Below are 22,693 nucleotides of genomic sequence, written 5' to 3' on the forward strand. Positions count from 1 at the left end.
ACCAGATGAGATGTCAGGGGAGGGAGGGATCAAGATAATCCCTGGTTGATAACCACTGATTTAGACTCAGGGAACCAGTCGTGTCCACACATATGCCATTACCAGACTCACTTAGGCCCCACAGCCAGTGCCTGGCATAGGTGTTCCAAAGGTTTCAGTGGAAGAATAGTCGTACCTAGTTGGTACTTAACTAAATGTAGTCTTAACTTCAGCAGGTTAAGTGACAGGACCCAGACTTCTCCCAGCTCTTGGCGTGTACGCGGCATGGTCAGTAAACCTTTCTTAAACATTCGAGCTGCCTATGTCACTCAGAGTTGGGAGAACAGGACTATGACAAAACAGAATATGAAATCAAGACCTGGAAATGATAAGTAATAAAAAGAGATCACTTTCAGCAAGGGACAGTCTTTTTTTGTTTCATTTTGTAATTATTGTGCAGAACCAACACATTAGAAGGATCGGAGTCTGTGGGTGGCTCTGGGCTGGTACACATTAACAGCAGCCGATAAAATACTTCCTAAAAGCTAAGAATGCCCTGCTATTGGCCATCAACCTCTGGCCAGAATGCCATGCCTCCTGAAACTTTTAGGGACCTGCAGATTCCATGTTATTTCCCATCTTGAATCCCTGACCCTCTGAAAGTTATCCTTTAACAGTGAAGTTGTTACAAATATTTACTGACCTATAAAGTGGGATTACAAAGAGGGGGTGTCAGGGATATGAATCCTCCACACCAGGTCTAAAAGTACTTTCTGCACCAACGGATGTGCGCTAAGTCTGTGCTCTCAGCACAATAGGTACCACTAGCTACATATGACCTTTGAGCTCTTGAAATGTGGCTAGTGCAACTCAGGAACTGAAATTTTAATTGATTTTAAATGGCTATGCAGGGCTAGCCGCTATCGAATCATATTGAACCGAATAGTTCCGTGGAAAGGCAGGTTGAATTCTATTCCTTCCTAGGGCCCTAAAGAGTATCAGCAAGTCCAAAGAGAAGATGAAAAGAACTGAAACAAGTTCTTTTCCCAATCAGGAGAGGGAGGCTACAAGGTGATATCTTTAGGCATAAAAGAAAATATTTAAAAGAAGACTTTCTTCTATTTAAAAAAAAATCTAACCAAAACCGCCTTGAGCCAGTTTCATTTGTGGGGGATGCAACAAGGGAGAAACTAACAGAAACTAGCTAAAAAAAAATTATACTACCCCCTTCCCCAAAAAAGCTGAGGCTCGGTCCTCAAAATAGAAAGGATGTAAGTATAAATAAGGTTTTATTTGGTGCCTGACATTTTGAAAATGGGGTGTGAGGCAAAACCTAGTCTTAGGCAGGTAAGTGGGTTCTTCCCTTTTTCACATCACAGCAAATCCTGACAGAGGAAGATGGGGTCTCGGAGCCCTAGAAGGGAAAGCAGTATGTGATGGCAGCGTTAATGAGAGAAGCGAGAGGTGGAGGAGGAGCAGGCTGAAGGAGACCGTGAGAGCTAAAAGGGATGATATATGACACTTTTAATGATAGTCTTGGCCAACAAACCAGAGCGTCCTCAGAGGTACAGCATGAGAAATCTGTGCTTGGAAAAAAATGGCTAATCTCAGCTTGTGAAAAGTATAGCAACAAGGCTCCTGTTATCACACTTGCAAAGAAGGAAGGAAATGGCCTTTTAAGTTAGCACTTTTTTCCCCACCTCTCACTCTCCCAAAGGGGGAAAATGGACACCTCAGGGATTTGTATTAAAGGACAGAGAGGGCCCTGGCTGGTATGGTTCAGTGGATTGAATGCTGGCCTATGAACCAAAAGGTTACTGTTTCAGTTCCCAGTCACGGCACATGCCTAGGTTGCGGGCCAGGTCCCCAGTTTCGATGTGGAAGAGGCAACTGATCAATGTATCTCTTGCACATGATGTTTCTCTCCCTCTCTTTCTCCCCACCTTTCCCATCTCTCTAAAAATAAATAAATAAACTCTTTATCAAGAACAGGGAGGCTCATTACTCCATAGCTATCCTACCTACTGAGGTTGATACCTAGGCCTTCCTAACCTTTTCCATCATCCTGACCTACCTGGTTCCAGAGTTAGTCTAAGCCTCTGGTTGACAATTCCACTTGGCACCTGGCAGGGCCCATAAAGATAAAAGGGGGTCCAGGTGACTCGAAAGAGGCTTTCTGGAGGCACAGATCCCCTTTTTGTCTGCTGTTTCCTCCACATACAGAATTCCCTCTCCCATAGAGCAAAGGGTGGTCCTCAGCAGGCTCTGGCTTCGTATCCCAAGTGTGAGCCAAGAGGACTATCTCCTCTTCAGCCCTCTTATCTCTGGTTCCATTTCAACACATTCTCCTGACCCCAGTCCAAGTGAAATTCTCTTCATGGTAAACAGCTCAGAAAAGCCACCTTAGGTCAGCCTTAATTTTCTCTACCACCGAATGCTGCTTTACATCCTCGAACAAGGCCAGAAACATGCCTTCTCTCAGTATGTCTTACAGTCCTACCTGGACCACACCCACTTCCACAGCTCTGACTGCACATCAGCTAAAGCACCCAAGTCCTGGGGACTCCCACAGTCCATCTCCCAGGAAAGAATGCCTTCAGATCAACTTTCTCAGGGACTGTTAGAACTCGGATTTCTGCCTAAGATGGACACCAAATCTTTATTTTTTTTAAAAAGTGATTTCTTGTAAGATCTGTTCTGTTCCTGGCATTGATTTAATGACATATCCCCAGCTCTCACTAGGAAGAATGGAACAGAACCTATAATTATACTCCTATGTTCTCTTGTCACCAACCTTTTTGAGCTTAATTCGTTAGGCCCCAATCATTAAAAAATTCCTATATACAGCCCAATTCTAGACCCCAGAGTGAAGGGGGGTTAGGGAGGAGAGACTGGAAAAGATGCTCAACCCCTCACTCATAAGGCCGTTGGTAAGTCCTCAGACCCTCCCTTTATAGGAGTCTCATGACCCTGCCAGAAACCCTCCTGTCCAGCTTTAGAATCCTTCTTGTTTCTAGTCTCACTCCAGCCTGGCCTCCAATGTGACAACAAATGCCTTTTGCAAACTCACCCCTGGGCAGGAGAGGGATGAGAAACCTCCAGAGAACTCCCTAGGTTTCAGGACAAAAATCCGAATTCCTTAGCAGTCAATTCCTTCTGGACCAGGGTTCCCTGCCCACCGTGGGTTTCATTCTCTCCTACTGTCCCTCTTGAAACCATCTCCCCCAAATTTTTGCATGCAAACCAGTTGTGTACCTCTTTCCTGGAACACCCTTCCCTCCTGTTACCTGCCCTGTTACTAAGTCTAAGGCTGGCCACCAAGATTAGAATCTTCCACATGCCAAACCCTCTCCACCATGCTGGGAATGCCATATGTGAGCAGACACAGACAGTCCTCATCCTCAGAGCACATAGAGGAGGGCCTCGAGGGATTCAACAGCAAATAGAGCTAAATGCTGTGAAGGCCCAGCACACTATGAGGGTGTGAAATAAAGGAGCTTGACTGAGACCTGAGGTCACAGAGTGTTTCCTTGAGGTGGCAACCTGAGCTGAGACCTTAAAGAAGTTTAGGTTTAACTAAGAAAAGGAAGGAGGGATAAGGGGACCTCCCTTTACCTCAGCACCGTGCCTACCACCTACAATAGCCCTCACCTGAATGCTGGCAGGGAAGGCTGAAGGCCCCTGCTCCTTGGAGAGGAGATCTTGGGCCTCTGGCAAGAAGCCCAAGGGGCTCTTTCCAGCTGTACAGGTATTGCAAGGTCTCACTCCAGAAAAGAAATGGTGAGGCAGACTTCCTTGTAAGAACCTCTCCAATCTCCTCTTGGAATTCTTACCTTGTGTGGAATGGAGGTGGTGTCCATGGAGACATGGGAGAGAGGGCAGCCCACGGGCTCCAACAAGTAGATGAGACGCGGATGAATTCCCCACTAGGAGTGGTGGGGCTCTGCCCAGCCTAGAACGGTTCTGCCATTAAGGGTGTTTGAGGGTGGGGGAGGTTCTTGAAGACAGTCTGAATCTTCCCCAAAGGCCAGGTGGGGCTTCCAGCAGGCTTCCACCTCCAAGGGGCTAGAGAAAGGCTTACACTCTGGATGAGAAGAGAACTGAAGGCTGGGCCTGAGCAGGTCATAAGCTTATTGAAGGCACAGCTGGATTCTCAGACACACAATGGGCATCACCCTGCAGGAAGAAACTGAGCTCTCCTTGCTGACGAAGATTATATTTGCCAATTCCTGGTTAGGAACAGTGATGAGTTCAGGTGGGCCCTTAAGCTGGGCCAGGTGGGAGCCAGTATGCCTAGTGGGGAACATGTGGTACCTGAGGGAAGCAGGTGTGGGTGGGGCTTAACTCCATCTGGATCTAAGTGGGAAAGGATGCCTCAACCTGCCCCTGCTCCTAGCTGCACTGAAAGTGGTCCTCAAGGTTGAGGAGATACCACCCTTGGCTCAGGATTGTCCGGCAGCAGCACTGTAGCCTACCGGCATTCCCTCTGAGATGAGGAGAGGCCAGGCAGTGGTTGGAGGAAAATTACGAAATGAAAAGCACAAATCCTGCAGGCTCTGGTTCTCCAGAAAGTCCACTATATTCCATTTCTCCCTCTCCTCCGTTGGCATCACCAGCTTGGATTTGGTGGACTCTAGGGCAGAGGCATCTATTGTGGTCACAGTCCAGCTCTACGGATCAGGGAAGACACAGGGAGGTAAGGGGCTAGCCTGCAGACTGCCTGCTTCTGAAAAAGGGCCTGGCAGTGTAGAAAGGTCCCATCCTTGAGCATGCATTTGTGACCTGGGAGGCTGCTTTTAAACCTGGACTCTTCACCCTACCTCAGAGACAGCAGTCTCCTTGACAGGGACGCCCTGGAAAGTTCAAGAACCAAATGTTTCTCAAGGGGGAAAAATATAATGCGACTTGAGTTTTGATATCTTTGGAGTGGAGGTAGGGGGTGGAGGGGCAAGTGCTCTGGAGGGCAGAGAGGAAACCCTCTGCTTTGTACAGACCAAGCACATCTACACACCCAGATACATGGAGTTGCTGGTCTGACCAGAGTCATGGGCAGCAGGCTGATATTTGGGTGGGTGAAAGCAGGGACTAGACCACAGGAGAAACAAAACAGGTGGGTTGGGGGGCAGTGCTGTGTTAGAAAAGTGAAAGGGCAGTCGGTTGGGGGTGCAGATGGCTACCTGGGTGAGTCATCAAGCTGTGGAGGAGCCCAGTCAGAACAGAACCCCAAGGAAGGCAGGGGAGACCGAGAGACACCAGGAGAGACATCCACACACCTGAGCAGTCATATAGCCCACGGCAGCTTTGCCATTTCCCCTCACCTGAGTTCTTCCCTCCTCCCCAAAAGGCCACCCAGCACTTATTGCCAAGGCCCTTCCCCAAGTCTGCGATGCCCCTTCACCTCCATCTCATTTTCTGTCTCAGCATCTAACATTCCAGCTCCTTCCCACGGACACGTTTCCTCCCATATACCCTCCCTCCAACTGGGAAATTATTCCCTCCGTGTATCCACAGGAGGCTGTCCCACACCTCCTTGTCTTTGCTCCAATCCGCCTCAACATTCCTTCCCCCAGCCCCATCTAACTCCAAAAAACAGGCCCCGCCTCCCCGAGACCCAAAACAGAGCCTGGACCCTGAGCGAGTTGCGTGCATTTAATCTGCCAAGCATTGTTGTGGGTGCCATAATTTCCAATCTCACTTCACAGATTTGAATCTACAGACAATGCATGTTACAAAAAGAAAAGTGAATGCTTATATGTAATTCTCCCTGAATTCTGCTTAGAAAAGGCCTCCAACCTACAGATGTGTGCCCCGCCCTTTCTTGAAGGGGGCGCGGCCAGCACGGTCTCTCACCAGGTGTGTGCAGGACCCATTCTCACGCAAGCGGTTCAAAGGGAGGCCAGCAGGCAGCCAGGAGATCACACTGAACTGCAGACCTGTCCGGGGGCACGTCCTCCCGGGCCTTTCTGCCGGGTTTTTAGGCCCGGGGGCGGCTTTCGACCCGAGTGCCCCAGGTCAGGGGCCTTGCAGTTTCTGCAACAGCTCGCCGCTTCAGCGGCGGCGGGAGCGGGTGGCAGTCCCCACCCCGCAGACCGATTTCCGGTTCCTCCCGCGTTTCCGGCCCCGGAACCCATTCTCGCTTTAGTCTGGCGATGATCGCGTGCTTCTGGACTCAGGGCCGTGGCCCAAACCGCTGGAACACAGACTTCTTTCAGGGAAGGGCCGCCCACCGCAACTCGTTTGGGCTTTACCAGTTCTCCTGAGACAGTTTATGTTAAAATTTTAAACTGTCTCCCGAAACAGTTTATGTTAAAAAGGGTCCTGGGACTATGGGGAGGGCTGGGATGGAAGAGGAGTGTGTGTGTGGGGGGCGGGGGGGGGAGGATGGAGACAACTGTATTTGAATAATAAAAAATGTGAAAAAAATAAAAACGTGATACCTTATTTTTCGTACTGTCCACCGTCATCCTCTGAGCCACTAAGCCGACACGGCGGGGCTATGCGGTCCTCAGGAATACTTACCCGGCACATCCCCTCTTCCGCTGCTTAGACCTCGCGTCCCAGTCAACGTTCAAGGAGGCTTTTAAAACACGGTGGTGTCGGTTTCGCAATGTATTTGCACGCACTGCAAAATTACTCTGTTGCGAGGCGATTATGATGTCTTAACATTTCACCTCACCCAGTGGTACCGCCATCTTGTGCAGAATTGAATCATGGGAGGCCACCATTTTACAAGGGAGGGCGGGTATTTCCGGTTCCGGCGGAGGCTCGCTCTCTCTTTTCCTCGGCAGGGCCGCGGCGGGAGCGGCTGTGCTGCTCTTCTCTCTGAGGCATCCACGTCCATCCTCGTCGCTGCGGCGACACCCGCACCCGCCACCGCCATGACTGAACAGATGACCCTTCGTGGCACCCTTAAGGGCCACAATGGATGGGTGACCCAGATTGCCACTACTCCCCAGTTCCCGGACATGATACTGTCCGCCTCTCGAGGTACGGGCTGAGATGCGGGTCAGGATTGGCGAACAAGGGGCTTGCACGCGTGTTGGCGGCTAGGAAAACTCGGGATGTAAGTTGGATATGCAGCTTTTGCCTAGGCCTCAACTGGGATGCACACATCGAGACATAGGTCAGATCAGCCAGTGGCTGCCAGGAGGGTTGCAGGGTTGGGGGCTTTTTTTTTTTCTTGCACTGCAGGTGTGCTTTAGTGTGCCCAGGAGCCTACGGGTCGGGTGAGGCGGTGATGACACCAACATGCCATCTGAGTGCCCGTGCTGAGACCCAGAGGCTGTTTCTGAGTTGTCGCCCGGCCCCTGTGCTCAGTGGGAAGAGGGTGGACGCCAAGGGGACCGAGCCTGCCCTTTCGGTGTCCGGTTTTCCTTCCGTCTCTGTACCTGACTGCCTTTGGAAGCTTCACGTGCCTTCCGGAGGTTGCGCCCACACTGTTGGAGATGGTCTGAGGCTCGGCTGGTGCCTGGCGCTAATCGGAAAGCTGGAGTGAAACACGTTTTAGTGAAAGCATGTGTTGTGCTGTGGTGTGTAAAGCGACCTAATTCCAGCGGTTTTGGCAGCCCTCAACTGAGTTTTCCACATCCACACTGCTGGGTTTTGCCTTAGAGGTCAGATAAGACTAAATAGATATTGAATTGGTCTGTCTCAGAAAAGGGCATTCTCAATCTGTGGTCAAGTTTTGCGTACCTCAGGTAAACTCTCAACGTTTACTTCTCAATAGTCACTTGGCCTTGGCTGTTAATGCTCTTAATAGCCTGCAGTTCCCCTCTCTCCCTGAGTGTCCTTAACTTGTTACATTTAGACCCACCTCGAGGCATCCTGGATTATCCAGTAGGCGAGTAAATGGCCTGTGGACTTCCTCACTGGTTTTATTTCTGTTTTACTTACTCTTAGATAAGACTATTATCATGTGGAAGCTGACGAGGGATGAGACCAACTATGGCATCCCCCAGCGAGCTCTTCGAGGCCACTCACATTTTGTTAGTGATGTGGTCATCTCCTCAGATGGCCAGTTTGCCCTCTCTGGCTCCTGGGATGGAACCCTTCGCCTCTGGGATCTTACCACGCAAGTAGCTGCTCATTTGGCTCTGGGGCATTGGGGGAAAGCTGAGCAGAAGTGAGGGAGATGCTGTTGGGAGGTGGTTTCCCCTGGGCTGTCAGTTCCTTTGTGGGAATCTTGACTCCAGAGAGACCTAGGGAGGGTAGTTGTTTGTTTGGCCTCCCTCTTCTCTGCTTTCAGTCAGTCATGCAGAAGTGCCGATGGGGGGTCTGGTTGAGCAGTTTTGCCAGATACTGCCATTGGGAGTAGGCAGGAGTTTGAACAGCTTCTATCTTGGGAGCTCAGTCTTTGGATAGTCAAGCATAATGGAAGATCCTGGTGATGACAGTGACATTGTCAGCCAATCCCCATGTGGGAATGAGGACATGTCCTGCAATTCTGAAAGGATCCTCTGGCATATTCTCAGCCTTCTGCGATTAGAGCCACGTCCAGGGTTGTGTGAGTAAGCACAACTCTGCTGGGGCGGGAATGAGGCCAAGGAAATGGTCTAACTGGAAGAAGGCTCACAAAGTCTTCTAGACATTGACCAAGTCCTTCCTCTCAGGGGAACTACCACACGCCGATTCGTAGGCCATACCAAGGATGTGCTGAGTGTGGCCTTCTCCTCTGACAACCGGCAGATTGTCTCTGGCTCCCGAGATAAAACCATCAAGCTATGGAATACTCTGGGTGTATGCAAATATACTGTCCAGGTAAAGTGAAGGCACGCATAAAGGTTCTCTCCCACCCTTAACCTGGGCCTTATGTGATGACTTCAGGCCTTGTTGATCTTGAAGGCTGTCATCATAACCAAGGGATGGCAGTCTATAGGTTCATGGGACAAGATGGTTTTCCCTAATTTCCTTTTCATCTGTAGGATGAGAGCCACTCAGAGTGGGTGTCTTGTGTCCGTTTCTCACCCAACAGCAGCAATCCCATCATCGTCTCCTGTGGATGGGACAAGCTGGTCAAGGTGAGCTTAGAGCTGGGGTCTTTGCTGGCTGAGATGTGTTCATAGGCTCCAACTTTGAAAGTTTTGTCCCTTGTTTTACTTGTTCCCTCTTGCTGGTTGTTCTAAAGCAGCTAATTGATGAGCCTGAGTCCCTTTTAAGGCAATAGAGCAGTTACCTGTTTTAATCTTAATTGTCTGTAAGTTACCAAAACAAATTCTTTAGCTCTTTTGGTTACTGCTGGAATTTTTTTTTAATTGGCCACTCTATCCAGGAATGCTTTTAAACAGGTTCTTAAAACCCTTTCTGCTTGACTTGAGCCCTTCTGGCTCTGGTAGATCCAGAGCCAGGTTCTTTACCCCACTCCCCCACCACCCACTTCCCTGGCCAATTTAGGTGTGGAACCTGGCTAACTGCAAGCTGAAGACCAATCACATCGGCCACACTGGGTACCTGAACACTGTGACTGTCTCTCCAGATGGATCCCTTTGTGCTTCTGGAGGCAAGGTACTCAGGAGCTAGGAGTTGCCTACTCAATGGGGTTGGGAGTCTTAGGAAGAATATTTAAGATAATGAGTAGCAATTCAAAAATAAACATTTCTAAGGATCACTTTCTGGAAATGACAGATGAGGCATACTGATTAAAGGGAGAAGACTGCGTTCTGTACAGCTGGTCTCTTAAAACCACTGAGATCAGGGTCTTGTTTTCCAAACTGATCCTGGTCATTCAGAAGTCATGGACCTTTGGTAGGATTGGTTAGGTAGTGTATTAAAGGTTTACAGAGGTAAATATTGGTACTTGAGTCTTTAGTTTTGGGGAAGTTCAGGGTATAAGGGTGCAGATGGTTAAGAATTAAGGCAATCTTCAGGCAGCTGGAATTGACAGACATCTGGAAGGGGTCACATTGTCCTGATCCACCTTTCCTTTTTCCTAGGATGGCCAGGCCATGCTGTGGGACCTCAACGAAGGCAAGCACCTTTATACACTTGATGGTGGGGACATCATCAATGCTCTGTGCTTCAGCCCTAATCGCTACTGGCTCTGTGCTGCCACAGGCCCCAGCATCAAGATCTGGGTAAGTATGGGCTGCAGTTGAGCCCATGTACCTAACTATATTGCATAAATCCTGACAACATTGTGGTTTTCCTGAACAACTCCTGCCAGGGTGTCGTTGGAGACTCAGGAAAAGCTAGTTAAAGTTTCCTGGATTTGGGATTTGCCATGATTAGGAGCTCTTTGTCTCTGAAAAAGGGTGACAAATTATAATTGCTTGTTTAGCCTCAGTACATTTGACATTTTGGTCTGAATAATTTATGGGCCAGGGGGCAGTCCTGTGCATTTTAGGTTGTTTAGTAGCATCCCTAGTTTTACTCCCCACTAGCAAACTCCTTCCCATAGTGATGAACCAAAAATTCCTCTAGGCATTGCCAAATATGGGGGGGGTGGCAAAAAAATCCTCTTGAAGTCACTGAGAGACTTTTGGAGGAGGGAGGGTTAGTGTCAATGGCATTAAAGTGCTAAGAATTTCCTTTCCTTACCCAGGACTTGGAGGGCAAGATCATTGTAGATGAATTGAAGCAAGAAGTTATCAGTACCAGCAGCAAGGCAGAACCACCCCAGTGCACCTCTCTGGCCTGGTCTGCTGATGGCCAGGTAAGTGGGTGTGTTGAGTCTGCCAGTCACGACCAGCATCTCTGATGTAAGGTAACATGACAACATTAGGACAATGGGTAAAGGGTGCCTATTTAGCTGTGCCAGTGAACACAGTGTGTATACCTGCTTTGAAGGGCAGTGTTACCTTGACAAGTTTACAAGCATGTGAATCCTTATTACCAGCTATTGCTTCCTCTAGGAGTAATCACCCATAGTCAGGTAGAAGAGTGAAGCTCTTAAAGGCCATCTTTGCTGTACTGGTGGGACTGCAGAGTTCCATGGCTCTGACGTAACCACCGTCATTTCTCCTTTGCAGACTCTCTTTGCTGGCTATACAGACAACCTGGTGCGAGTGTGGCAGGTGACCATCGGCACCCGCTAGAAATACCTGGCAAAGCTTTAAAAATAAAAAACCCTGGTTTTCTGACTTGTAGAAAATGTCTTTCTCTGATTGGGAACAAAAGACTACTTCCCATGCTGTGCTGCTTACAGGTTCAGATACTAGCAGACTGGAAGACTAGACCAAGTAAACAAGGCTTTGGGGGTGGGGGGTGACAGTCTCCTAAGGTTCCTTCATCACAGTGTCCTATCTCAGATACAGATTATCAGGGCCTCCCTTAAGCCTGGAAAAATTGTTCAGTGAAAGGGACTGACTATTCACACTGGTTGCAATCATTTTAAAATTAGAGCCCTGGCTTGAGCACCCACCCGCAAATCACAGGGTCACCGGTTCAATTCCTGGTCTAGGGCCCATGCCTGGGTTACAGGCCACACGCCCAGTTAGGGGTGCATGAGAGGCAACCACACATGGATGTTCCTCTCCCTCTCGTCCTTCCTCTCTCTCTAAAAATAGATCTTTTAAATAAAAGCAGAAACAACTCTGTTTGCACCTAAGAAATCGAACAAAGGTGCATTTTGTTATTCCTCCAAAAAGACTAACACAGAAAACTTACGGAACTTAACAGGTTATGGTTAGCATATAGCCTACATCAAATTTGGTTGTTTTGTTAAAATGATGGAGTTTTTCAATTAAGGCAGGGCAATTCACCAGAATTGTTGCTTAATGCTTCCATTTCATTCTTTACATTATTGGGGATTAAAAATGGATAGAGCCCTGGTTTGTATGCCTTTGTTGGTTAGTATGTCATTCAGGAACCAAAAAGGTGGGTTTGATCCCTGGCCTAGGGGATCAGACTGCTCCATGTGTCTCCCTTCCTCTAAAAGCAATGGGAAGAAAATGTCCTCAGAATTTTTTAAGCATTTGTGGATACAGTTGTCTTCATGATCAAAGCTGGGTAAATGACAGCATGTTCAAATCACCTGTAATACCTTCTATTTCCTCCTTGACTAATGGTAACAAGGCATCTCTGACTTCAGATCCAACTTTATGGGGCTCCAAATAATTCACTTACAAAAACTTTGGAAATGTGCTCTAGGTTCTGTGCCTGAGCCACAGGTGTGGAGATTTTGAGGAAACCATTGTCCCAGAGCCTCAGAGCCAGGAGTCAAGAGAATGAAGTCAAGTACAACATGAAGAGTGCCTATTTGGGTGTACAAATGGGGAGGAAGAGTAGGATTTATACCAGTCTCTTGAGACCAGGGTCTCATGCCTAGTAGCACTGAACATATAATTAACCACCTCAGTTTAGTAGAGGGCTGGCTTGCTGTGGAAGAAATGAAATGGTTTCCAGGTCCTATCTTTAGATTCTGTTCATCTAAAGGAACAGACTCCACAAAAGCAGCAAATAAAACTTTTTATTTTCACAACACAACCCAACTTCCCTTTTCCCCAGGAACATAAATTGACCTGGGCTATCAAAGCACAGGACAAAGCTGGTAAGTGACAAGGCAAAGGGTTACTAGAAAAATAGATTATACCCAAGGCTCTCCTCATAGGGACCCAAACCCTGGTCCCCAGGCTCCCCATTAGGGCTCATCAAATGGAACTAAAGAGATGAAGACGATGGAGAATGACAAAAGGAACCACTGAACAAGGGAAAGGAGCCTGGCAGTGAAAAGGGTAGGGTGAGCTTTGCTCCTACATTAAGTGCTGGAAAAAATGGGGAGAAAATAATTTATTGGGAGATGTAGTTTCAATCATGTCGACCATTCCAGATCTCTCATTGAAGCTAAATTCTGGCCAGTCTATGGAGGTAGAAATTGGGGATGGAAGAAAATTTAGAATCCTTCCTTCCCCCAGAGAGTAGATGGTTCTTTATTATCCAGCTCTACCCTTAGTCCATCCTGCCTCCCCCCCCCAGAAAGCTACCAAATCCCTTAGCTAGCTAAAACTTGCATCAGAAAATGTAATTGGAATAGGGGTAGTCATGAGTCTTGCCCAAATCCTCCAGCCTGGGAACCGACAGGAAGGTTGAAAAGCAGGGGTGGGGAAAGGGAAGTTAATGAAATTAAATATCCCCTCCCCTACTCAAATTCAGGCCCTGGGCATATAGAGGGAGGGAAGACCAAGCAGCTGTTATCAGGGACCCATGCAGACCTGTTGGACAGATAGTAGGTGAGAGGAGGCCGAGCTGGAGGCCAGAAGGGTTCGTTAGGCTCCTAGAGGGAGAAGAGCAGGGTCCTGGGGTCAAGGAAGAGTAGGAAGCAATGCAGTAACAGTTTTGGGAGCCTTTGAGCCCCCAAACTTACGGGCCACCCTCCACCACCACCCGCCCCACCAGTGCTGACCAGAGGGGCCCCTGCGGGTGGCAGGCTGATCAAGGGCACAGCTTGATGCGGGTGCCCTTGGAGAGCACCCGGAAGAAAGGGAAGACACGCTCGCCCAGGAAGGCAGCTGAGAAGGTATGCACATGGGCCAGAGTCTCGGCATTGTAGAAGCCCAGGCGCCCAGCCTCGTAGTCCAGGTACACGCCAAAGCGCCGTGGCTTCTCACTTGGGCTCAGCAGTGTCTGCTCCGTTGAGCTCTGTGCCTGGTAACGTTTGCCATTGGTGCCCACACACCACACTTCCCGCTGGAGCAGGGGCTGCTGGGGTAGGTGGAGTCGGCGGCGGCGATGGTGATGACGTGAGGAAGAGCTGGCATCCCCGATGCCCATAGAGGAACCCCCAGAACCCACCTTCTCCTTATGGTGGGTTGATTCACGGGCAGCACCCACCGCCCAACCCCGCCGCCCACCCACCTCTACCTCCCAGTAGTGCCGGCCAGAGCGGAAGCCCTGGGCCCCCAGTACGCAGCAGTCGGCTGAAAAGCGCTTGGAATGGTCAGCAACCTCCTGCCGCCGCTCTGCCAGGCGGACACCCCGGCGGTCAGGAGACAGCATCAAGGCCGGGTGAGCCGTGTCAGGGTCCAGCGTCAGGTCCACTTGGGAGGGAGGACGACAAATACGCCAGGGATCGGCCCACTGTTCCCCATGATCAGCCAACGCCAAGGTTCGGCCTCTTCTAATGCCCTCCCCGCCCCCTTCACCTCCCCGACCCCCAGCTATCCTCTGTTCCCCACCATTCCTAGAGGCCAGGCTCCAGGTTACTAGGGGTTCCACCTCTTTCCCCACTCTTGACTCCAGAACACTGGACAGGTCTTCCCTCTGGCCCTGGCTCTTCTTTCCAGCCCTCATCCCCAATACCTACCTGGGCTAGGAAAGAAGTCTTGGCTTGTAGCCCCGGGTGGCCTACCTGCTGCCTGCTCCATCTCTGCCCCCATTCTTCCCCTGGGGCCCATCTTCCCTCAGAACCCAATCTCAGGTCTGTGAAGGGAAAGGCAAAGGAAGGTCGTCCAGGTGACCTCCCTACCTCGAGCAGCCTGACAGAACATCCGGCTCATTTTCCTCACGATGGCGTCTGTCAGGAAGTCATGGCTATGGGGTTGACACGGGTCAGGGGACCAGATCTCTGGGGGCTGCAGCTGTACCTCTTCACACCTGGAGGAAGGGGACCAGGCAGGGGGTGGGACCATGATATTCCCAGAGGCAAGAACAGAAGCTGAGGAGGAGAGAAAGATACAGGAGGCAGAAATTCGGGTCCTGGGGGAGGAAGGAGGGGGGAAGGACAGCCAAAAGAGGTGGGGGTGGGGAACCAGATGCCACTGGGTCACAAAGGATAAAGGGTGGGAACACACCTATTGAAAGTCTCCTTGATGTCCTGGGAATAACAAACACAAAGAAGGAGAGGGAGAAAGAGACAAAGAGAGGGTCAGCTGCGCAGGAGTGGGTCCTTTCTCTCACTCCAATGCCAGCCAGAGAAAGACTGAACTCGAACAGGGAGTGAGAAAAAGCACCTCGGGCCTCTCGGTAACATGCACCCATCTCAATCATCCTATGCCTCAGCACACCGAACTCATCTTGCTGTGAACCCAGGAATAGAATTTTCAACCCCAGTAAAATAATTTTCACAGTATGACTTTTCAGGATGTCACCATCAAAAAAATCTTTCCTTGGTTCTCATTTGAGACCCTCCTTCTACAACTGATTTTCTCAATTTTCATTGAGTATGATCACACATATACACCACAATCGACAATAACGCTTATCTTCCGCCACAGGTGAAATCCCTGTGCATTCCTCCCAATGAGAAAAGGTGTGTGGAAAGCAATGTCTGACGAAGCAAACACAGGGTGCTCGGGAGCAGACAGGGAAGGGGACACTGCTCACCTGGAGCAGCCGCAGGCCCCCCTGCTGGCTCCGCTCTTGGGCCTCGGCCAGCAGGCAGCTCAGCTGGGCCGCCTGCTCTGCCAGACGGCTGGCCGCTGCTCCTGCACGCCCCAGCTGGGCTTCATGCATCTCTCGAAGGCGTCGCTCCAGCCCTGCCTGTTCTTCAGCAAGAAACCTTGTCAGCCGCCCAAACTCTGAGGCCACAGCTGCCAGCTCCGACTTCATCTGGCTCTGGGATGATACAAAGGGGATGGTAGATACCACCTCAACACACAGAAACATAAACCCCCAGTTTTGCAACTGCTGCCCCTCAATCCAAGACAGAGGAGCCCTACATCCCAAATGGAGATACCTAACCCCTTCCCCACATCCTGGCCTTATCAGGCATCAATCCCCCACACCCAGCACACTGGTCCAAAACTCACCCACCTCTGTCTCCAATATTCACCTCTACCGTGGCTACCTAACTTGACTCGCTCTTCAGGTCTCAGCTTAAATAATCCCTGAAAGAACACTTCCCTCCCCTCTAGATCTAAATCAGGACCACTCCCATAAATATCACAATTCTCCTCATGGCATATCTCTCAATTTCCAACGTTCAGTTTACACTGGAGTACCCTGTAGTATTCTTCCCCCCGACTGCACTGGAAGCTCCGTTTGCCACAAGATCCTTGGACCCTGGCACAGTGCCCATCATGGAACTGGTACTTGGTAAAAATTTCTTGGAATACATAAACAAGAAATTCAGGAATTGAGATATGAAGTTAGGGTCCTAACTATCACACTAGTGACCTTGGGAAAGTCACCCAATCAGGAATTGGCAAATGGCTTCTGTAAAGGGACAGATAATATTTCGTGCTTTAAGGGCCAAGAGGCAAAATCGAGGACATTTTTATGTAGGTACTTCTATTATAATAAGAAAAAAATATCTGTCCACTCCCATCCCATTTGCCTGGACTGGGCACTCCCAAATGGTAGACACACTTTTTGTCCATGTATCATCAGCTGGTGACATTCTTGGGACAAAGAGTGACAGGCCAGAGTGGGGAGGGAAGTCCTGACTGGCCAAGTGGGTGACGTAAAAAGTCAGTTTCTCCCTCTGTCCCAGTGACACACAGATCCTTACACTTGCTCTGCACACCAGGGACCCCAAGTCTCAATTTGGGCAGCTGGCTAGAGGCAAGATGACTCCCCAACTCCCAGACCCAGATGCCACCACTCAGTGCTAGGCAGCTGCCAGCAGCAGAAGGCCCTGAAGTGTAGGTGGCAACAAGCATAGGCCCTGGGAAGTGCTAAGGCCCAGCCACGGGCCAGGGGCAGGCACAGAAGAGGTGGGGAAAGAGGTCTGATAGGAGGGATGCACTGCACTTGGTCTCTGAAGCTCAGCACTAGGCCACTCCAGTGCCTAGTGGCCTTACAAAAACAGGGGATGAGGGGTGGGAATTGAGGAAAAAATATCTAAAAATACTCCTTAGAGAGAGGTGAGCAACAGTGAAAAAAGGCTGAGAAACACTGGACTAAAAGATACTATGTCTCTACAATTCTAACATTCACTAATTCCTCCCCTCCATTAGGTACCCTGGCCTCTCTCATGCTCCAGGCTGCTCTGCCCACCACCTGCCATCTACCCTGGGATCTGGGGCTTCTCTGATGGCTGCTGTAAGGATTTTGCCTTGTCCCCTTCTGCTCTCTGCTATTCAGCATGGTGGGGACAGAGTGGTGGGACACTGGCTCTGGGGTGAGGTGGCCTAACCTCTCTAAGCTAGGCTTCTCACCCCCATTTTAGAACCTGGGAATGCCTCTCTCTTCTCAGGACCCTGGGAGGATGTCTGTCTACCTCTTTCCTGGGCCTCAGCTGCCCCTCTTCAGCAGATCTAGTCACCATCTGTGAGAGTGGGCAGCCCATCTTCCCTGCCCTGACCACAGAGCCCATCAGCCTTTGTCAAGGACGTCCACCCACCTTCAACTCAGTCACCCGCCTCTCCTCCTTGGCTTTCATCTTCTGCACAGCCTCCAGCTGCTTCCTTAGAGGTTCCACATGCCCCTGCAGTTTGGCCTGAGGGAACAGTAAAAGGAAGGCTAAAGGCCTGGGCTGGGAGAGGAACCTGCTTTCAGAACCACCTCACCCTTCCTCCCTGCAATGGGTTGGGTCTCAAAGCCTGATCCCCATCACACATATCAAATGAGCATCCCATTCCATTCCTTCTCTGCAGATGATGACAAAGGCTCCAACCCTCCCCCTGCACTCATGTCCACAGCCCTGGATGTGCTCTCTAAAGGGAGGATCCTGATGACTAGAGTGCCCCACACTAAGGGGTGGAGTGGGCCTGGCTTGAGCACCTCACCACAAAGTCCTTCCACATAAATGCTGCTGCCTATGGTCTCTTCCCCCTCATAAATAATCTTTCTCATAACTTTCATCTCTAAGTACTTTTCTGATTTTCATGTGATAAAAATCCATCAATCCTTCTCCACCACTTGCAGAATATGAGGCTCTCACTGCCCCTTCATTTCTAGCCTTCCCTCCTTTACCTACCCCTTCTACAGACTTAATTTTGGCCACATAAAACTGCTTGTCTTTTCCTAAGTTTAACTCCATACCTTTATCCATGCTGTTCCTTCTGCCTGGGAATGCCCTTCTCCACTTGGCCCAAGGCATTCTTCCTTTAAAACCTAGCTACCTGACTATGGCCCTCATCCTCCCTGCCCCCAGCTTCCTCTGGGATCCCATGGAACATGATCACAAGTTTTACAATAGTTCCCAGGCCCTGTGATCATTACAAGTGTGCCTGCCTTCCCCAAGACACATAGGGGTTCCTGGGGGCAAAGTTGCTACTTCCTCCCCCACTCAATCACTTGCTAAATGGAAAACAAACTCCTCCCTCTCCTATTTTTTTAAAAAATATTTCTAGACACAACAGAAAGGAGAGAGAAAGAGAGGAAGAAAAACATCAAAGTGTGATTGCCTCTCATGTGCCCCCCCCACCAGGGACCTTGCCTGCAATCTAGGCATGTGCCTTGAGTGGGAATGGAACTGCTGACCCTTTGGTTTGCAGGCTGGCACTCAATCCACTGAGCCACATCAGCCAGGGCTCCCCTCCTAAAGTTTTAATCTTCACATGAAAATATGCACTTAAGCTCTGTGTTCCAAACATTTGTAGCAGTCTGTTTTCTTTAAAAGGGCTATCAGAGTCACCAGAATGGGTGAAACAAGCCCAAACAATTTGTTAGTTCATTTTTTTGTCTTCTCTTTCTGTTTATTTCTCCTTTTCCTGGAGGGGTAACACAAGGCAGTTCTCAAGCCTAGACACCAATATGATCCTAAATGCAGCCAGGTGACCTGAAGCAAGCCGTGATTCATTTCCTCATCCAAAAATAAGAATTGGGAGTAACACAATCTACCACTTGCACCGTATGTTTTGCACAACACCTGGTATGTAGCCACAGATCAGTGAATGTTACCTACTATTCCCTACTTAGGCCTAGGCTGCCAATGAGAGTCTGATAATGACCTCTGAACTAAAGAAGTTACTGACCCAGGGTACAAAAGGCCCTGTAGTTGTTGCACAGGTAAGTGGTGGTAGAAAAAAAATTACTGTAATAATAAAATTACGAATCAATCTCTAACATGAAAATAGCATAAACTACACAAAATTTTGCCTTTTGATATTACTTTCTACTTTTTTCCAGTAGTGTTAATAATTTCAATTCTATTAATATAGAATTTATGACACTTAAATTTTCCATTAAATATTTTCCATAAATTGTTGACAAAAATTCATAAGCAGAAATCCAAATAGAGTACTATTTAAGAGAAATCTTCAAGGATCTTTACCTTTTTTGGTGCTTTATTTATACATCATTTGTGTATTACCTATTCAATAAAGAAATATTTCTTTAAAACACAATGCCAAGCTAGTTTGGTGTATGTATCTGAATGCAATAAACTGCTTGCATGTAAAACACCCTATAAATTAGAAGGCAATCACTCAAACTAGTTCTATATAATAAAACTTATGCATTGACATTTGCTGATCGGTTAACATCAGATTATTCATCACAGAGCACGACTGGATTGGCAGTCAGTAGACACAGTTTAACACAAATCAAGATCTAGTTTCAGAAGCAGTTTGGAAGTCAAGCCAGGGGAGTGTGAAGGAGAAAGGGGTGGAATGCCTATGGATATTCCACCCTGAGATTCAGTGAACAAAGTGACCACACATTATTTGATGGGTACAGTTAACCAGGAACTGAGGGGATATAAAAGGGAAGGACAAAAGGGGCTCACAACCTCCCCCAATAATGCAGGGTCTAAAAGGCAGGTGTTACGACCAATGCTGTGAGTCCCACGCTAGGCTGGGCTGTCTAAAGATATTCTCCTTGTCACGGATGCTGAATCTCTGGTGGTAAGGCTCACTTAATTTTGAAGATCTCCACTAATAATCTGGCTAATAAGCCAGGTTTGATGATCACTTCGTGAAAGGAATAGTTACCCTGTCACAAGAGGATGTAGGTTTGTCTTAGCTATACCACAACTCTAGATACATTACTCTAAAATTGGGGAAATGATATTATCTACATGAGGTTACTGTAGGAATCAGGAAGTGTGAAAACACAAGGCATAATACAAAAAAGCACTGTGCCGATCACAGAGACCTATCTTCTCCCCTTCCCTGTCCCATCGCTTCAAACATATCCAGGCCTTCGCTAAGCAGTGATATTTGTGTTAGCTGTCTCACAGCCAACTCTCCCTTACCATATCTAAAAAGAGTCAGGATCAGAAGTAGCGGGCAAGATATTAACAAAAATAGAATCAGACTCCAAGATGAAGTCGTATGTCAGAAAAGTCAAACAGACAGACATCCAAATAGCTGTGACCTTGTTAACAGTATAGACCAGGGATGGGGAGAGGGGGTGGGGGGTAGGTCATAACCAAGTCCATCACTTACTAGTAGCTGTGTGGCCCTGTGTATATTACTTAAATCTCTCTGACTCTGTTTCCCGATCTGTAAAATGGGAATAGAAACCATATCAAACTCACAAGGTTGTTCTGAGTTTTAAATGAGACAGTCCCTGAAAATTGCTTAGTACGGTACCTGAGGTACATAGTATACATTCAATAAATACTAACTTTTAGTCCTGGAGATAATAAAATTCAAAGACATTTGGAGATTTTTTTCCCCTAAGTAATTAAGTGTATAGCCAGGACTACTGACTTAAAAGTCTCTCCCCTTTTTCTGAATTCCCAGGAAAAGTAAGAAGTTCTGGCCACTACACATCAGAATGACGCAGATCCAGCAAAAGTCCTGGGGGAGAACCAAGCCATATCATGGGGTGGGTGGGGAACCCATTAGAAGGCAAGTGCAGAGCATCTGAGTCAGACACTAGGAGTCATCATTATTATGCACCTGATCCTCAGAGCTCTTTCCTGTTCTTTGAGGCCCCAAGTTCTTGCCATTACTAGGGGTCTCTCTCAAGAACAGACTCTAGATCACCCAAAGGAAAAATGAGACTAGGGGCCTCTCACCTGCACTCCTACTCTTAGGGGCAGAGGTGGGAACCACCAGTGACTTTTCCCCAGGAGACACTGCCCAGTCACCAGCTTTGCCCAATTTCCTTTGAGGAAGCCAGTCTTCTCTGGTCTTCACTGTATCTGTGTACAGGATCCTTCTTGCTCTAACCCTTGGTGCCAGTGAGTGCTTAGATACGGAGAAAACAGCTCGCCAGTACATGAGGTTCTTTGGGGAGAAGACATTTCCTTTTCCCAGCTCCACTTCCTCTCCTCCCCAACTAAACCCCCATCTTCTCTCACCTTGTACTCCTGCACCACCTCCTCCAATGGCACCACGCTGTGCTGTTTGTGGCTCCTGGATTCTCGACACACCACACAGATGGCCTCTTCGTCCACCTCACAGAAGAGCTTCAGAGCTTCTTGGTGCTTGGGACAAATGCCCTGCTCATTTCCACGGCTCCCCCGACCTGGTGCTGGATGCATCTGCCGTATCACCTGGACCATGTTGGCTAGCTGCAGGTTGGGGCGGAAGCTCCGCCTGGGAAAGCTCTTTCGGCACTGGGGGCAGGTGAAGCACCTCCGAGGGGCTGGAGGCGGGGGCAGTGACGTGACAGGGTCTAGCTCCTCTTCCTCATCCTCCTCCAGCACTTCTTCCTCCTCCTCGTCCTCCCCCCTCAGGTCCTCCTCCATGTCCCCCAAGTAGTAGTCCAGGTCTTCTTCCTCATCCTCCTCCTCCCACACATAGTCCATGTTGTCCCAGTTGGACCCACCCATGCCACCGGTCCAGAACACACCTTCCTCTTCCTCCTCGACCTCTTCCTCCAAGTCGCCCTCATAGTCTTCATCCCTCATGGGAGTGTCCCAGCCCCCACCGGCCCCCACAGCCTCCACTTCCTCCTCTTCGCCGTCCTCCTCCTCCTCCTCCTCCCGGTCTAACTCGTCCCTGTCCTCCTCATCCTCCCCTCCCCACAACTGGGTTACACACACTCGGCAGAAGTTGTGCCCGCAGCCGATGGACACGGGGTCCGTGAAGTAATCGAGGCAGATGGCGCACACCGCCTCCTCCTGAAGGGTCTGCACAGGGTTGGGTGCCATGGCAACGGCAGCCATCTTAGTGTCCACTCAGCCAGTGTAGATGGTTGGGGGGGGGCAGGGGTGGGGGGGTCTTTCCTCTCAGACGCCCTGACGACCCGGCCCCACCCCCAGCCTTGCCTCTCCACACCTCGCCTCTAGCGCAGCCAGAGAAATGTCCTCCCGACAACCCACCCCTCAACAGTGACCTACTCCCAGACGACAATTGTGTCTCTGCGAGGGGAGAGGACACAGCTGAGCGCTACCACCAAGTCCCTCAGGTGGCCCTGAGTGCAAATCTGCCCCCAACGCTTCTTGGGCCTCCTCACAACCCCCTCCCCTCATCACTTCCTGGCTCCGCCCCCTCACTTCCGGTTTCTTCCCAACACTTCCGGCGCCTACAAGCCACCCAACCCGGAGAGTTCCTTCCTGAGTCCTGCAACGCTCCCTTGTTCCCGCCCCGGGCCCCGGACAACAGGAAGCGGCGAGGAGACGCTCTAGCATTAACTCGCGTGCAGGGAGGGAGAACTTGAACGGTAGAGGTCCACATCTCTTTGATGCGGGGGAGCGAGAAACAGACAAAACAGAAGGACCGACTACGCCCCTTCCCCGCCAAGGGGGATAAACTTCGGGAAACAGTGGAAGCCTTTGCGGTTGTCCGCTGTCGGTGCTGTGACCGCGTTGGGCCGGCCCCATCCTAACACCGGACACCGGGGACTGCAGTGAAAACCCCACAGCTGATGCTGGAAGAGGAGGGGCGGGTCTCGGTAAGCGCCCTAAAGTACTTCCGGTCCTTCTAGGCAGAGGACTTTGTTGCTCGAGGTCTTGGAGCTTCCCCTCGGTGACCGTGAGGGACCGGGACCTGAAGAAATGCGC

The 22,693-nt window shown here is 49.6% G+C and overlaps 2 protein-coding genes and 2 non-coding genes across 9 annotated transcripts; 3 read left to right on the forward strand and 1 right to left on the reverse strand.

Moving 5' to 3' along the window:
* The first annotated feature begins 6,740 nt into the window (after positions 1–6,740).
* On the forward strand, positions 6,741–11,055 carry RACK1 (receptor for activated C kinase 1). The gene is made up of 8 exons (XM_037052871.1): positions 6,741–6,966; positions 7,879–8,050; positions 8,589–8,736; positions 8,901–8,996; positions 9,370–9,480; positions 9,909–10,049; positions 10,517–10,627; positions 10,944–11,055. The coding sequence occupies exons 1-8, from the start codon at positions 6,858–6,860 to the stop codon at positions 11,007–11,009; spliced, it is 954 nt and encodes a 317-aa protein (XP_036908766.1). The 5' UTR covers positions 6,741–6,857; the 3' UTR covers positions 11,010–11,055.
* Positions 7,208–7,275, forward strand: LOC118991584 (small nucleolar RNA SNORD95). The gene has a single exon (XR_005067453.1). It is a non-coding gene; the product is annotated as a small nucleolar RNA SNORD95 (small nucleolar RNA).
* On the forward strand, positions 8,356–8,433 carry LOC118991582 (small nucleolar RNA SNORD96 family). The gene has a single exon (XR_005067452.1). It is a non-coding gene; the product is annotated as a small nucleolar RNA SNORD96 family (small nucleolar RNA).
* Positions 11,056–12,362: 1,307 nt separating the features above from the next.
* On the reverse strand, positions 12,363–22,165 carry TRIM41 (tripartite motif containing 41). Of its 6 annotated transcripts, none has more exons than XM_037052872.1 (6): positions 21,047–22,165; positions 17,195–17,290; positions 15,235–15,465; positions 14,703–14,725; positions 14,378–14,505; positions 12,363–13,949 (listed from the first exon to the last, which is right to left on the reverse strand). In XM_037052872.1, exons 1-6 carry the CDS (start codon positions 21,854–21,856, stop codon positions 13,345–13,347), a joined length of 1,893 nt encoding a protein of 630 aa, XP_036908767.1. In that variant the 5' UTR covers positions 21,857–22,165; the 3' UTR covers positions 12,363–13,344. The 6 variants fall into 6 exon arrangements, 4 of the variants coding, with proteins under 4 accessions (XP_036908767.1, XP_036908769.1, XP_036908770.1 ...); XR_005067450.1 differs by lacking the exon at positions 14,378–14,505 and adding an exon at positions 14,261–14,331 and having other exon boundaries at positions 13,860–13,949; XR_005067449.1 differs by having other exon boundaries at positions 13,860–13,949; positions 14,261–14,505.
* Between the last annotated feature and the right edge of the window lie 528 nt (positions 22,166–22,693).

This window comes from Sturnira hondurensis, unplaced genomic scaffold (assembly GCF_014824575.4).
Source record: "Sturnira hondurensis isolate 20B ecotype Veracruz unplaced genomic scaffold, ASM1482457v3 Scaffold0007703, whole genome shotgun sequence".
NCBI lineage: Eukaryota > Metazoa > Chordata > Mammalia > Chiroptera > Phyllostomidae > Sturnira > Sturnira hondurensis.